This window comes from Brugia malayi, assembly GCF_000002995.4.
Source record: "Brugia malayi strain FR3 genome assembly, contig: Bm_v4_ChrX_scaffold_001, whole genome shotgun sequence".
Taxonomy (NCBI): Eukaryota; Metazoa; Nematoda; class Chromadorea; order Rhabditida; family Onchocercidae; genus Brugia; species Brugia malayi.
The window spans coordinates 573,692-590,288 of record NW_025062479.1 but is presented as its reverse complement, the minus strand read 5'-3'; the positions used below and the strand labels follow the sequence as shown (position 1 = coordinate 590,288).

General features: G+C 31.0%; 3 protein-coding genes across 4 annotated transcripts; 2 read left to right on the top strand and 1 right to left on the bottom strand.

Moving 5' to 3' along the window:
* Positions 1-263: 263 nt before the first annotated feature.
* On the top strand, positions 264-7,355 carry Bma-mgl-3 (metabotropic glutamate receptor type 2, putative; the record flags this gene model as incomplete). 2 transcript variants are annotated; one of them, XM_043073141.1, is made up of 17 exons in its annotated part: positions 264-547; positions 940-1,126; positions 1,400-1,452; positions 1,558-1,621; positions 1,850-2,010; positions 2,268-2,405; positions 3,043-3,149; positions 3,470-3,672; positions 3,888-3,987; positions 4,158-4,299; positions 4,452-4,574; positions 4,802-4,955; positions 5,162-5,431; positions 5,600-5,885; positions 6,050-6,084; positions 6,352-6,654; positions 6,744-7,355. In XM_043073141.1, the coding sequence occupies 17 exons, from the start codon at positions 264-266 to the stop codon at positions 7,353-7,355; spliced, it is 3,222 nt and encodes a 1,073-aa protein (XP_042929075.1). The 2 variants fall into 2 exon arrangements, with proteins under 2 accessions (XP_042929075.1, XP_042929076.1); XM_043073142.1 differs by lacking the exons at positions 6,050-6,084; positions 6,352-6,654; positions 6,744-7,355 and having other exon boundaries at positions 5,600-5,890.
* A 679-nt stretch (positions 7,356-8,034) lies between these two features.
* Positions 8,035-8,748, top strand: Bm17877 (Uncharacterized protein; the record flags this gene model as incomplete). The annotated part of the gene is made up of 3 exons (XM_043073140.1): positions 8,035-8,168; positions 8,271-8,368; positions 8,723-8,748. The coding sequence occupies 3 exons, from the start codon at positions 8,035-8,037 to the stop codon at positions 8,746-8,748; spliced, it is 258 nt and encodes an 85-aa protein (XP_042929074.1).
* A 2,696-nt stretch (positions 8,749-11,444) lies between these two features.
* On the bottom strand, positions 11,445-16,245 carry Bm6534 (Sodium:neurotransmitter symporter family protein; the record flags this gene model as incomplete). The annotated part of the gene is made up of 15 exons (XM_043073139.1): positions 11,445-11,564; positions 11,789-11,929; positions 12,053-12,215; positions 12,349-12,449; positions 12,643-12,900; positions 13,002-13,179; positions 13,348-13,510; positions 13,714-13,792; positions 14,041-14,151; positions 14,259-14,367; positions 14,611-14,708; positions 14,803-14,918; positions 15,082-15,216; positions 15,392-15,588; positions 16,109-16,245. 15 exons carry the CDS (start codon positions 16,243-16,245, stop codon positions 11,445-11,447), a joined length of 2,106 nt encoding a protein of 701 aa, XP_042929073.1.
* Positions 16,246-16,597: the final 352 nt, after the last annotated feature.

The window sequence follows — 16,597 nt, the reverse complement described above, 5'->3', positions numbered from 1 at the left end:
AACATCACGAAATTCAAATTGCTCATTTTTTGAATTCTGAATAATTAGAATAATTTTCAGAGAAGATTCTAAATGTAGGGAAAGAAGGTATCAAATTGTCTGCATCGATGATTTTGTATCCAAAAAAATGCTGACTCTACGAGACATTTTTTGCTCTTCTTGCGACAATATCTTCTTGGGAGTCTTTGCATGCAGTAATTAATATAACAACGGTACGTGTAGCAGGAAAGAACGACGACAATACAGTAACAGACGAAATTCATATGTTAATTCATTCATTCGCTTATTTACGTCTCATTCTCGTCATTTTACTAACTGAAAATTCATCGATCATCTTTGGTCGTCAAGTATTTCTGAAAGGTGATATAATACTGGGAGGTCTCTTCCCTGTACATGAAGCGGGTTTCAATGGTTCTGAGTGTGGTGTTCTGAAAGCAGCGCAAGGTGTACAACGACTTCAAGCAATGCTCTATGCATTAGATTTGGTTAATAATGATGAGACAATTTTACCGGGCATTTTGCTTGGTGCTCAGATTCTTGATACATGGTGAATTTTAGTTTTTACAAAGTAAATCCTTGTTCATTCAATTACTCACTTTCTTCGGAATGATTATTTAAAAGTTTCGAGATCAAAAATTTTAAGCTTTCCTGTAGCAAAAAAGAATGATAAATCAGATTAAAGTAATTTTAAAATTGAAAAGGGAAAGCGGCAATAATATAACACATCAAATTTCTTAACCATTCTTTTTTCAAAATTTAAATTTTGAATTTTTTATATTGCTTTTCTCATGTTGTTAGCACAGCCGAATCAGTCTAGAATTTGCTTTAAAAAGTGCTTGACAGAAGCAATATTTTCTGACTAGCATTACCCATTATTAGCACTTATAATAATGATTGCAAATGTTAATGGAAAAGTGCTTAGAAGCTTATTTGCTTAAGCTCAGTTGATTCGTATGCATTGGAACAAACTTTGGTATTCATCAAAACGATAATGTCGCAAGCGGAAGAGATTTATTGCTCCGATGGTTCTAAACCCATCTACCAGCATCATCCAGTTGCAGCTGTTATTGGTGCTGCTAGCAGTCAAGTTTCTGTTATGGTGGCATCTATGCTACAGCTATTCAAAGTAAATATTTCATTTCATGGAAAAAACTTTAATGAAAAATTGAATTGGATTTAAGGACTTTCCTTTTGTATGTGCCTCTTTTAGTAATATCAAATTTCAAATTCCTTGTTTGTTATCTGTCCAATTAGCTTTAGCTTTTTTTTTTTTTTTTTTTTTTTTTTTTGAAAAGGGATAGCCTAAACTAATTAGTATGCTCATTTTTGTTGAAGGCATCTGAAGAACAAAATTAATTTTTTGGTATCAATATTTTACATCTCATCGATTGCATTTCAGGTGCCTCAAATAAGTTATTCCTCGACAGGCACTGAGCTTAGCGAGAAACCGAGGTTTGTGAAGAATTAAACAGACATTATTCTGTTAATAATAATTAAAAATAGAAACTGAAAATTGTGCAGCAAAATACTTCAACGTTTGGAGTATTCTTATTTCAGATTTGCTTATTTCTCACGTGTGGTACCACCAGACAATTTTCAAGCCACTGCTATGGCACACGTAGTAAGTTGTAAAACCCCTTTCAATCTAAAACATTACAACAACATTGAGAAGAGATTCTAAATTTTTTCTCTTCTTTTTATTATAAGGTCGTTTGCTGTTAAAATGATTCTCTTAGCTAAGAAAAGCAGATAGAAAAGGATAGTCACGTGACAGTTGAGCAATCTACGTGTTCAACGAGTTATTACTTGATATGTTCAACGGAGAACATAACTTGATGACTCATGTCAGGTCTCGGCACTAGGCTGGACTTACGTGCATGCGATTGCTATAACTGGGGCTTACGGAGAACGAGGGATCGATTCTTTTCGTGCTGCAGCTGCAGAACTTGGGATATGCATTGATGGTGACGTTCATAAGATTAATCGACGGTGGACAGATAGTCAATTCAAGTTAGTTAACCTTTTCTGATCGTTGTAAAAGTGAGCGATCGGTTCTTTTTGATGAAATTAATTGACAGATATTCAATTAAAGTCAATTAATTACTTCCTGTTAAATCTTTATCAGTTCATACCTTTTCCCCTATCCTTTAACCTTATGAGTAATTTCTCTTTTTCACTTGAAAAATTTTTCGTTAAGAATTTTTTTTTCACTTAACTTTTAATATTTTTTTGTTTCTCTTCAAAAACTTCTTATTACTCTTTTGCAGAGAGCTTTTCTTCAAAATGAAGTACACAAAGAAAGCACGTGGTGTTGTAATATTCGTTGATGAGGACCAATTAAGGCGAATGCTTTCAAGTTTAGATGATATCAGACATGAGGATTCAACTTTTGATAATTACTTCTGGTAGCTCATAATCTTTCTCTTTAAAAACACAAATCAGCAAACACAATACATGACTCATAAGCGTAACACTACACGTGGACTTTTTTATACGCTTAGTAAAGCAGTGCTGATTAGCGCATTAGAATATTGATGTATTCATTTGCTATAAAGTTGTCTTGGAACTACGTTAAGTTTCGCATGACGAAGTTAAAAGTCACCGGGAGTTGACAAATAGCCGTAACTCAAAACTGATTAAAATTCTAAGAAAATCAAGCGGATAATGAAAACTGACTGGAAAGATTCCTAAAAAATTATTACCTATAAGCTGAAAAAATAAAATGATATAGTTGAGATGATTTATACTGACGATATATTGGTAAATCTTATAAAAAAAGAAAAGAATAAAGTTATGGCATTAAAAAAAGCAAATGAAATTTTGCGAATCGAAGTAATAATATTTATAAATTAATTTCCTTCCATTTCCATTTAAAAAGCTTTGAAGAAACTATTTCATTACGAGCAGTAGCTCAAATTATCGACTTTTAAATTAGCCATAAATTACAAAATGAAGAAATAGTTGAAATCTTACACATTTCTTTTTGAACCAAAAAAATATAATTTGTCGCATAAAAATAATTTAAAAAGAAATGGAACTCAGGTGGATTGCTAGTGATTCTTGGGGGATCAAACAGTCTGTTATAACTGGTTATGAAGCAATGACCAGTGGAGCGGTAACAATCTCACCTGATCTTAAAGTTGTGCCAGGTTTGAAACTATGTGATTGTGAAGAGGATGTTGTATCATTTAAATGTGAAATCTTTCTTACACTCATAGCTTTTTAGAAAATTTATTAATTGAACTGAAAGTCGCGGTAGCTGATACCTGAGGAAGTTTTAAAATACAACAATGAAATTAGACATAGATGATAAATAGCCCAAACAAAATACATTTCTCATCTATAATTTATGTAATTTAAGAAAGAATTAATCTATCGTTTTTGTATTTTTTAAAGTTTCTTTTTTAGTTCTACTTTCAGCACTCACAATTTATTTGCTTCTAGAACAAAATTAAATCTTGAAATTTAGATTTTGACAGATATTTCAAGAATTTATGGCCATCAAATACATTTCTTCGTGAGTACTGGGAATTGATTAACTGTACGGACGAACACAATAATTTCGGAGAGTGTTTTGACAAACATGGCATTACCTTTAAGCAAGAAGCTTACGTACCATTTGTTATCGATGCAGTAAACGTTGTCGCTAGAGCACTTCATCAATACATACAGGTGCTAAATCATTTGCTACAAGGAGAAAGTAATTTAACTTGAAATTTTTAAATTTACTGAATTCTTTAACTACGACTGATAAGATAAGCTATTAATAAAATGCTTGGCTAATCGCTTTCCGAGTATTTGAAAGCAATTCCAATTCCAGAATTAGATTCGAAATTTTGATAAGATAAAAATTAAATAATTGATTTGTATTTTGCATAAATTTACAGACGACCTGTTCATCACTGAACTTCCACAACTGCAATATTTCTAAAACCGATTTCGATGGAGCACGATTGCAAAGTTATTATAGGAACGTTTCAATTGAACGTAAGATTTCAAAATCACAGAAGAGAGAGAAAAAAAAAAATCAAATATTAGAAATGATTTCCTATGGTAGTAAATTTTGGAAAATCTTTAGTTCTTCAGGAAACTAACTGAAATTTCAATTCACACCTTGTTTTAAAGCTTTTTAAGGCTTTTAATTATAATTCTTACAGCTGGCGTTCCACCGCATATTGACGCAAATGGTGATGGGATTGGCAATTATAATATTTATCAATTAAATGATATGGGCTACTATCAAAATGTTGGCAAATGGACTGCAGGAAAGAAGCTTAATCTAAATGTTCGCCGTATCAGGTTGCCATATTTAGAAGTGCTTTGATTAAAATTAAATTTCCGGTCAAAAAGATAAAGCATTTTAAATGCTGAAATTTTATACAATTTGAGTTTTTTTGAAAAAAAAAAAAAAGAAAAGCTTTATTAGTTTGAAAAATATTTTGAATTTTTAGGAAAGGATTGAAAAGATGGGATGGTTCATTACCGTTATCAGTATGCAGCACAGATTGTCCACGAGGACACTACCGTGCTTATCAGGATCAGAATTGTTGTTGGACTTGCATACCATGCGATGTGTCAACATCAATTATCATCAATGAAACAAGATGAGTAAAAATGCTTTAAGAAAAGTTCGAATACTATTTCTTCTCAATAGTGCAAGTATTGAGACACTAAGCGAAATGATATTAAAATTCCAAAAATAAAAAGTTTTCCAAATTTTGAAAAAATAAAAAAAAATCCATTTTTGTTCTGAATTTTTTTTCTCTTATTTCTTCATGATAAATATGAAATGAATTTGCAGATGTTTCCAGTGTCCATTAGGTTATGCACCTAATGACGATTTGGTTGCATGCAAACTAATACCACCAACAACATTGGAATATAATAGCCCATGGGTAGTGCTACCAGCCATATGTTCTACACTTGGCATAGTAGCAACACTTTTCGTTTTTGCAGTAATTTTTCCGCTTATTTTTTAAAAATTTAAATTCAAAACATAAAGCGCAAACAAAAGATAAAAAAAAATATGATTTTCTTTGATAGCTTAACTTCCACAATTAGTTATTTCTCTGTGATCAATAACTTTGGCTATTCTAACTAAATTAAATCCAATACAGATTAAATTTAACTGAACATAAGTAATAGTGATTCTGTTCAATAGGTATTTATTCGATATAGCAGTACACCTGTTATAATGGCATCTGGTCGTGAATTGTGCTACTTCATGTTAGCTGGAATTTTATTGTGCTACCTGGCAACTTTCATCCTTGTATCTAAGCCAAACATTGCAATATGTGCAGCATCACGAATTCTCATTGGCTTATCAATGTCTACCATTTATGCTGCAATTTTAACCAAAACAAATCTTTTAGCAAGAATATTTTTGATGCAAAGTGTAGGACGTCTTGATTGCATTGTACCCAGTGCGCAGGTTTCATCTTTTGAAATTTCGTTGTTTGATTTTACTTTTCCAAATTCATTGCAAAATTTTGATCTGAAAAGAACAAAAATAAAAAGTGAAAAAAATATGAAAATGTATTTAGGAAGTCTACTGTGTGTATCAGAATCATAAATATCAAAATAAGTTTACTTATTTCAGATAGCAATATGTTGCGGTATTGTATCGATACAACTGATCGGTTCTTTAGTATGGTTGATTATTGATCCACCAGGTACCGCTATATTATTTCCGTCACGGAAAGAAACAGTTTTAACCTGTAAAGCTAGAGCTTCTCATTTGCTGATTTCATTACTGTACAATATGCTTCTGATCATCGCTTGTACATTGTATGCCTTTAAAACACGAAAAATTCCTGAAAATTTCAATGAAACACGATTAATTGGCTTCACAATGTACAGTACGAGTATCTTATGGCTTTCCTTTGGTTAGTTCTTGTATTTTTCGTCGCATTCCTCACATCTTTATGTGAACACGAAAGTTGACATTCATGTATCTTTTACGTGATTTTGAATACGTCATTTCAAGTATTAATGACTAAATTACGTAGTTTTTATAAATGTTAGTAACGCTTGAATTCTTTCTTTCCAGGACCAATTTACTTCGCAACACAAAATAATTTCAAGGTAACAGATTTAATTATTGGTTTTGAAAAAAACAGTGCTTAAATTTAACACTTTTTTTTTCTGCATGATTTTTAGATGGTATGTGTTTGATGTGTCACTCTGCATGCTTATATTTTTTTTGTCCTTGACATTAAATGGACATATTTCGTTTAGACGGAATAAGCACTCAATTTAAAAACATGATAATTTACATAATACTGGAGTGTTACATTAAACTTTAAGTTGAATATTTCGGATTTTTATCACTTGTTTTTTAAATTTTGCTAGTGTGAGGTGGTTCTTGTACCCGAAACAATGTTTCATTCCGCAAGCTCAAGTATCTGTAAAAATCCACCGGGTCGTAAGGTGAAATTTTCCTGGAGAGGAGATTCGTCATGTCAGGCTGTCTTATGTGTCACACCATCTGACACTTTAGCGCTGGTTTTATCCCATGACGTAGTGGTCGAAATAACACTCAACAAACATATCCGTATTTGTCGCATTGGTGGTGTTGCGGCTACTATTTGCAGTGGTGGACGAGTGGCTGCTGTACATCATCCATCCGTTGAAATTGTCCAACAAGAAACACAGGTAAGCTAGTAGGATTTTGTAGGGATTAATTCGTGAAATACCGAAAAAAAAAAAAACATTTAAAAAAATGGTGAAAGAAGGAACTTCAGGTGTTGTTCGATATGGTACAGGGTCCACGGGTTCGGGCTAACAGTGATACTGTTCACGTGTTTGATGTGAAGGGAACAGATCCACCGACACGAGTGCATTCTATAACGAAACAGGAAGTGTTAATTCATGAAAATGTCACCGTAGCAAAGGACAAATTTTGTTTACGTCGCGATATCGACGCTACAGTTGCGCTATTTCTGGACGATGACGGTGGTAGTGACGTATTTGGGATCTATGAAGATAAGCATGAGCGATGCATGCTGGCAGCACGACAAGCAAATGTAGATCAGAAGGGTAATCAGCTGAACGCAATCGTTCAAGGGGTTAAAGTGAAGCATGATATGGACAATGGCGATACGAGGATTTACTGTGGACGCAATTTCATCTCACTATGTGTATCTACGCATGCTTTAACGTTGCATTCCCCGTGGATCGATATTAATGTTGACCGCTGGTCACGCACGCGTCTACGTCGAGGTGAACAAATTATTGAAACGAGTAAAAATCAATTAAGAATCAGTCAAAACACAACGCATGCAGATTTCACATTAAGTTCTTCTGAAACCGCTGATGAATCGTTGTCAAATGAAGCGAAAGATGGCAACCTTTAAGTTCATCCATCTCTCCTGAAGTTTTCTGATTTGTTTATGACTGCTGCAATTTAACAGTATCTATCATCTATAAAACGCCCATCACAGAGCTCATTTTTATTTTCCACCAACAAAGTGAGATTTGAAGTGGTTGCATGCTTGTGTGTAACATATAATTTATGCACTCATGTCTTTTTAAATTGCACAGTAAATATGCATGCTCTTAAGTTGTTTTACAAACAAAAAGGAAGAATTGAAAGTGATAAATAGGTTTAAGATTAATAGATTCTGCTCAACAGCTAAAATTTCAGCTAAAATGAAATTGGCTGACTAATGTTATTGCTTCTGCTTGAATTTTTGCTTCCAAATGTTAAACTTTTTGGTGATTGCACAGATTCTGGCTATTTATTCTCATAACTATCCCTAAAATTAATGGTATTCAAAGAATCTGTAAATAAGTGGAAACAACTGAAAACTGGAAATGAATTTTTGGACAATAAATAGATAAAGGCTGAAGAATTGAAATGAATTTTTTTTTTTTGATCATTAGTAAGATTTGTTACCCATCAAACTACTAAACAATATTATAATTTGATTAATCGTCATATTTGGTAGCACTTGTTTTGCTCTTTAAAGTTGCCAATTTACATAATTTTTACTCTTACAGATACAAATGACAAGTTTGTGTATGTGTATTTCTATGAGCGGTACTGTAGCACTATGTTGCTTTTTTGCGCCAAAAGTATATATTGCCGTATGTCAGCCATACAAAAATGTTCGCATGCGGCAAAGCGCTGTTGGTCATTTGGTTAATCAACAAATGAGGTTTATGAGGTATTTCAAATTCATTAATTTTTTTCTTTTTTTTTTTTGAGCAGTTGAACACGCTTATTATTTGAAAGATTGTTTTCTCTTAAATATCGTTTCAATTTTCAGTCAAATAGCCACCACGGAAGTACCAAATAGCATTCTTTCCACATCTGTGGTTGATTGCTCGTCCTACCCGCATTTTGTATCCTGTAGCATTGTTGAGGGTAAATTTCTCTTATTCATTTTTCCCTCTTATACTTTCCATTTTGTTTATTAGAATAAATTGGTTTAAGCAAAGAGAGATTTTAAAAATTCCATATGATCACTTTCTTTTTATTTGCCTCTCTCCTTCACATTCAGGGGGTTTGCTATAAATTTCCTTTATCCTTCTAAAACTAATCCATATATTTCCCATTAACATAAAATATTGATATCTTTCATTTATTGGATGTTCTGCTGGATTTATTGTAATTTATTGTGCATATAATGATTTGAATGCTCAAATTTTAAATTAAAAAAAAAAAAAAAAGAGTAAGATCTCAAAAGTTTAAAATGAAAGATTAACAGTTAGTACTCAGGACTTCAGCAGAAAAGAATTCTATAACTTCGAGTCAGATAAGCCAGCAATACGGTACCATAACTCCGGTAATACTGATGAAATCACCTCCCAAATGCAATGCAAACAGCGATGACAATGATATCATCCGTAGAAACAGTAACTCCAACGATCACCAAAATTCATCATTTATCAAAACAACAGCATTTCTGCATCACTCTTCCAACAATATGCTGCATTCCAATGATAAACTTCCCAAAGAAACTATTATGTACCAAAATGACACTGAATTATTTTTTGAGCAACTTTTTGTTAATTGTGATGTTACCTCTCTTTGATTTAGTTTTTTCTTTTTTTCCCCTGAATGAATTTTGTCAGCTTTTCATCGATTCAACCCCTCCTCCGCATATCTGGTTTAATTTTTCGCATAATTTTCAATTTGTCCTTATCATAATTCTTTTTTGATCTTATAATATTTCAACTAGGCTAATTATTATAGCAGTCATTTCAAACTCTTACAAGGTAGGTACATTATTCACAGAATCAGTTAGACCATAATTTCAAAAAATTTTACAGAAGTTCATATAGTATTATTGCATGAATCTGAACTAAAAGTAATGCTGGAGATATGGCACTACTTATTCACTTCATTTACACCTGAAAATTCGTTTTTTTTTTTTTACATTTCTTGCTAACTTTTTACGAATTTTTAGTGAGACAAAAAAATCGAAATAAATTAGAAAAGTTTAAATTCACGATCTCTTCATTGTAACATGTAAGACTGCAAATAAGTATTGATTAAATAAAATTCAATTATTTATTACTTATGCTCTCTATGTACCAACTTTTAGTCTCTTCTGATATAGTAATTGTTGAATATTTGCAACACTATTATCGAATTGAAATGAATGGAAAATTTTGTGCTCTGAACTTTAAAAAAATTCAGCAATATGTCAACAAATGAAATCTGAGATAATTTATCATTTTTATTCATTTATTTTTACAAATTTAAATGTCCTACAGCAAAACAAATTACAAAACTTTTATTATACTGTTTACGATGTGTCAAACTTATTGGTGACTTCTATTTTGATGCTGTTAGCAAAAAATTAAAAATTAAGAAAACTGCAATCAATAAAATTAAAAATGAGAGAAACGATAATATTTCGTAAAACACAAAACAAATATCGCTTGATGATTTCAATGACTGTTACTATCAAATTCTCGAAGTACAGTACTTTATTACAATTTCTATAGAGCTTTCAGATTATTCCACATAATTTCACTGATCTGTTGGGCTTTATAGCTTGCATTAGCTAAGCAAATTGTCTCCGTATTGAACTTGAATAAATTTTTCATTAGCACTTCATACCTAATACCTATCTTTACTGCATTGAAAACGAAATGAGACTAAGTTTAAACCAATGAGCTGTAACCTTGCATGGACCAAAATTTATTAACATCTATGGTACTATATTAATAAATGAAATGGACCCAATTCATTATTTATTAGTCATGTATATACATTAGAAATTATTGTACAATTGGAAGGAATTTGCATTACTTGCTTTTTTGATTTCAGAAATTTTGTGGAAGCATCTTGATTTTTTTCAAAACTTTCTTTGAAATTCTCTTTCATTATAGAGAGGATTTTTTTTTAATGTCACCAAAAATTATATTTTAAATAATAATTCAAAATTTTAATTCCTTCGTTTTTTTATGATGTGATGACAATTGACTAACCCGAACAATTTACATAATTCTATCAAGCAACAGCAAGTTCTGAGATAGCAACTTTTCTTGAATATATTTACAAATCAACATTTCAGGACAATTTTATAGCTGTGGAACGAAAAAGACATTAGTGGAGAATTACAAAAATATTACTTAAATTAATATTTTTCTAAAAATTTTATAACTGCAATCATCAAAGAATGTCGAGAAGAAGTGATAATTAAGTAGAGTTAATGAACAAATTCACAGCTTTGTTTATTTGATCTCCTTTTTACATTAAAAAGAAGAAAACAGCAACTACATCAGTAACAATAACGGAAATAATAATATCATTGATGGAGAAACACAAAAATGATAAGATATCAGTGACCTGCAAATAATTCAAACAATGATTGCATATTCCGTGGCACATTTAACAACAATAAAAATATTAAATGAAGGAAAATTTGGGTTGAGCGTTGTTTTCGAGCAGTTAACACTGCTTGTGGTGACAGGTGACAGTTCATCTGGCGTACGCAAACTTTGGTCAAATATGAATTTTGTTTACGAGTTACAAAAAATTATTACGATTCTAAATCGTTTAATTGGAAGCTAAAAGAATATGATGAACAATCAATCATTTCGTATACAGTTATTATTTTACTAATTTATTGGATGGATTTCAACTGAAGTAAAATTATTCAAATTTTATTTTCAAAAATTCTTATTAGTTTATTAAAAGTTATGAGGATAATAAATAATATATAAATTTGTCTTCTAATGACAACAAGCGGAACGAATATGATTCCTCGAGAGGTGATATTGAATTTATTACTCATTGCATTTTAACCATACAAAACAAAATGGAAATAATTACAAGAGTTTCTTTATTAAATTATAAGTTTTGAAATGTCAGTTAAAATTAAGAAAAAAAAAAGGAATTTGAATATTTGGGTACATTTTAATTGCGATAAAGAAAGAAAGATCAATTTAGATTAGTTGGATCTTAGTCTACCTGACCCGTGATACTTTTAGAAGGAAGCTTTTAACGGCAATAACTTGGCATTACTTTCAGTGGAAACTTGAGCAACCGTTGATACAGACCTGAGAATGTATGTTGTACTCGGTGTTGCATTTAGACATTTCTGAGACTGGAAAATTGGTTAAAATTTAAAAAAGAAAAAAGAAAGAATATTGAAACAGGAAAAGTTGTCAAAAATTTTTGTAACTATTGATTTTCACTGTTTTTTTTTTCCTTGTAGTTTTAATGATTTGAAATGTGTTTAATAATTTAAAAAAAAAAATGATTTTTTTTTTTTTTACTAGTTTTAATGATAATTTCAAATATTGGAGTACAAATTAAGAAAAAAAATACTGTAGGTATATCCATCTCTAAATTCATAATTTTGAATTTCCGAATAAACCATATCAACGGTACTGGTGCCATAGCAAATAAAACCATTGAACTGGCAATAATCAAGACCCACTCGGGATATGTTTGTGCATTTTGATGTGTCTAAAAATGGAAAATATTATTAACTGAAAATAAATTTACCTACTAATTTATAGTGGAAGTAATTTGAAGACTTTTAAAAGAATTAAAAAGTTAAAAAATCAATAAAACAAATGATAAACTTACTGTCACAGAATTGTAAACCGAATATCTCGGTAAATCAATGAAAGATTTGATAATGGAAGCAAAAAAGAGGATAAGCATCAGGACTGGTGATATGAAACGCCATGTTATAGTCCAATAACAAGAAATTGTTTCACCAGTCATATCCACTAAATCTCGAGCAAAACTGAAATGATATTATCAATAGACTTTAAATGAGAAGCTAATTTGTATCCATTTTGGATTTATTCTTTCCCATCTCAGTTAAATTAATATCATCGTATATAAAACTTTAAATTAGCTGGAGAGAAAAAGCTAACTTTTGCCATCCGTAAACGTATATCACAGCTAAAACTTCAAAAAAAGCTACAGCCATTAGAGAGTAAGTACCAGCGAAATGATCAAACAACATTACCCAGTACTGAAATAAGATGAGTGAAGAATCAGATATTCCAGAACGATTGAAAAATCAAATTCTAAATTATTATTTTTATTATTTATATTAATTATTTGACAAATCTGACTTCTATAGGAACACAAATAAACATAAACAAAGAAATGATTAAGTGAACTGGCATATCAAACAATTTGAAGAAATATCCAGAAAGTCATACCTGACCGGAATGTGTTGTGAAAACAAGACCAATACCACAAGCAATTGAACATAAAATGGCTGTGAGAACGGGTTTTTTCAAGCTGATTAATTTGCTGTCATTCAGTGATGTTATTACACCTTCCAAAGTACCAAACATTGAACCCATGCCAAGCATTAAGAGCATCAGGAAGAACATTACTGCCCAAAAAGGTGGAAATGGAAATTGATTTATTGCTTCTGTGAATACAACAAACGCTAAACCGGTCCCTTCGGCTGCCTGAAATTTTTGGATAATTGAATGCCCCGAGAAATTGATAAAAGCTTATGGAAGGAATATGCAAAGTAGTAAATGGAGGAAAATAGAAGAACAGTGATCACCTGTGAAATGATCTGTTTATAATTACAATGACCTGTCACATTGGCCAGAAGAGAATATTCGGTGTCATGGAAGTCGCGGTACATCCATATTGCATATTGCTCCACTGATATATTCTTTTGAATTTCATCAAAGTTGCGAAACTTATTTGGATATATGGCAAGAATATTAGCCATATCACTGAAATGCTTGTATCAAACAGTACACAGATTTTAGAAATACGCCTGAATTTTACTTGTAAATTATTTGAAAATAATTTGAATGTAAATTATTCTCAATGTTAAACTCCGAAACTTCAAACTTTTCATCAAATCTTTTTTAAAGAAACTGAAATGAGTTTGTAATTACCGTTTTATACAATTGTTATAGTTTTGTACACCCATATAGCCAAGAACACAAAAAATAACAATAGCCATGTAAAGTGAGGTGATTAGATTGCAAAGAGAAAGCCAAAGAACATCTTTTTTACAGTTGTTCTTTTCCGGATTGTAAGATCCAAATGCTATCAATCCTGAAATTCATTTGCAAATGTGATGAGTGCTTTCTTCATAAAAAAATTTCCATCTGATAAGTAATATTTTTGACTAAAATTTCAAGTCTTACAATATCTTAACAAAATATTCACTTTCTTAATGAATTTCATGAAACTCTGAGCTTCTTCGTTTTTTATTACAAATTATTTTTTTTTTTTTTGTATGGCAGAAAAATTTTTACCACCAAAACCTAATCCCATGCTATAAAATATTTGTGTTGCAGCTTCCATCCAAACATTTGGATCCCATAAACGCTTTAGCTGAAATAATCTCTAGAAAAATCATTCTTGAAATTACTTTTCTATGCTATTTGCTAATAAAATCATTAGTTCAATGCACTCAGAATATTAATATTAGCGCAAAAAGGAAAAAAAAAACACAAAAAGTTTTTGGGTAATTCAACTAGAAGATTAATTATCTGACTTGTTTACTTATAATGTTAATTTTACCTTTCATTTTGCAGTTTATTTGTTAATTAGTTGCTTTAGAAGAAAAAAATAGAACTTACATCAGGATTCATCATATACTTCAAACCTTCAGCTGCGCCATCAAGCATCAGTGATCTTATTAAGAATATGGTTGTAACAGCATATGGAAAAGTAGCCGTAAGATACATAACCTGTAAATATGGAAGCTTTTCAATGACCTTTATAACGACTTATTCTAAATTATAAATGTCTGGAACTTTGAAAATAAACTTGAAATAGTGAATGAAACTGGACATGCCTTTCCACTACTTTTGATGCCACGCATAACGCAGAGGTAGATTAGCACCCATGCAAGAATCAGTGAAACTGTCATATGAGGAACAAAACCACCGAAATCACCTATTGACCTAATATAAACCGAAATAAGTAATTGTATTTTAGAATGTCATTTCATGATCTTAAATTATTATAACAAATTATAGAATCTCATTTTTTTTATAATAAATAAATACTGTATAATTTTCATTCAAATTTAATAGCAATTAAAATTACAGGATTTTTGTAGAATTAGGTTAAAGCAGTCAAAATTTTAGGAGAAAATTCAGACTAAAGAGTTTTTCTGAAATAATAATGTTATAAGAAAGGCTTACTCGCTTGTGTTAATTGCTTCACGATTCCAGAAATAACTTGTTGTGGAACTAGATATCCGGCACTCCTCCACCACAGAACCATTTATTTCAGGACAACTCTGCAATCTCATTGGTTACTGATATCGTCATGTATCACTTTATTATCACTGCTATGGGAGGTGAAAATTTGAAAAACAGAAAAGGAAAACAGACGCTCCATGGCAAATTGATATCGAAGGATCTGTACAGGTAATATATGCACCAGGTGATGATTACATTATAATAAAGAGCGACAAGAAACGAAACAATGGCTGCAGACACTCCAACACCTTAAATGGATCAGTTTTTCATTAAAGAAAAGCTTATCAAGAAGTATCAAAATTTCATTTCCAAAATGCCTTCACATTTAAAATTTTTTTAAATTCCATGATAAAATTATCCTGCAATAGCATTTAATGCTACCAATCATGATAGATAGCACCACTTTCTGACCTCCAAAATAAGGATGAATTTCGTTCCAAACACCAACAGGTCCTAATCGTAATTTTTGTCCAATACCAAGTTCAACAAGAAACAATGGTGTACCTTCGACAAACATCATTATACAGTATGGTATCAAAAATGCACCTAAAATTTGAAAGTTTATGCTTTCATAGCTTTTGCTAAATTTATGTTTTATTTGCAAATTCTTTCTCACTTGTTTTCAATTACTACCAATTAAATCAGCGACTGTCTCTTTCCATCCAATGCTTTTTTGTATGTTTAACGATGATATCATATTTATCATGCTTATTTTACTGACCACCGCCATTTTTTTGACACAGATACGGAAATCGCCAAACATTTCCAAGGCCAACAGCATATGATATAACACCCATCAGAAATTGCATTTTGTTATCCCATCCTTCACGATCGTCAGCACCACTACTGCTACTGTTGTCGTTGATTACCACTTGATGATACTCTTTTTCCTCTGTTAGTCCATCTGTTTCATTCGATCTTAAATTTTTTGAACAAAAATTGAAATAAGTATGGCAAAATCTGTCAATATTTTATGCTACTAAAGCTTGCATCAATTACTACTCTAAATTCTGCGTCTGAATTCACTTCGAAATTCAAATTTTAAATCTGTCTAATCGATCTTATAAAAAAAAAATTATTCAAATCCAAGAAGGTTTTTTTTTTTTTAAAAAAAAAAGCATAGTTAACTAATATGTTCCATTAATAAATCTTTTTTTACCAGGTTTTCAGTTCTTTTAAATCAAATTTAATCATATAATTCGAACCATTCAAACTCTTAAATTTGTTAGTATTTTATAAATTATATTCTCAATTAAATTCATTGTGGGTTAGATTTATACAACACTTCGTTATAAACTTTATAGAATCTGTAACCAAAAACCAAATTATTTGAACTAATTGATTATGATAATTTTCGGTTGAAATTGTGGGTAATGTAAAAATTTTCATCTATTAAAAGATTCTAAATTTCGTTTATTTTATAAATCTTTACAGCTACTTGTGTTCAAATGCTACGGATCCAGCACTGAATGTAACTTTTGAACTGAATTTCGACTCGATGGAAGTGTTGGATATTATTCGGCTTTCCTCGATATTCGTCGGTATGCAAGATAAATCGTTTTCTCTGTGACTCATTGACAAATACCCAACAGAGCACTTTAAGTGTGATTGATTCACTCCTCAAATTATTCGTTGCTTACAAAATTTTAAAATCAACTTGTTTGTTAGCTATAATTTAAACAATTTTTTGCTATTTTATTTATTTTGTTTGTTGCGACATCACAGTGTGAGAAACGTCGAGCAATACTGATCATCGATGCAAATTAATTAATAAAAATGTTCGGATACTTTAGTCCTAGTTAGCTTGTATTAACATTGTATGAATTTTAAAATATGACATGTCTCATAAATTTTAACAGATTGAGAAATTAAACAAATAATATGAAATCAAAATAAGCTCTGTTAACAATGCATGTGTGAATGAGAG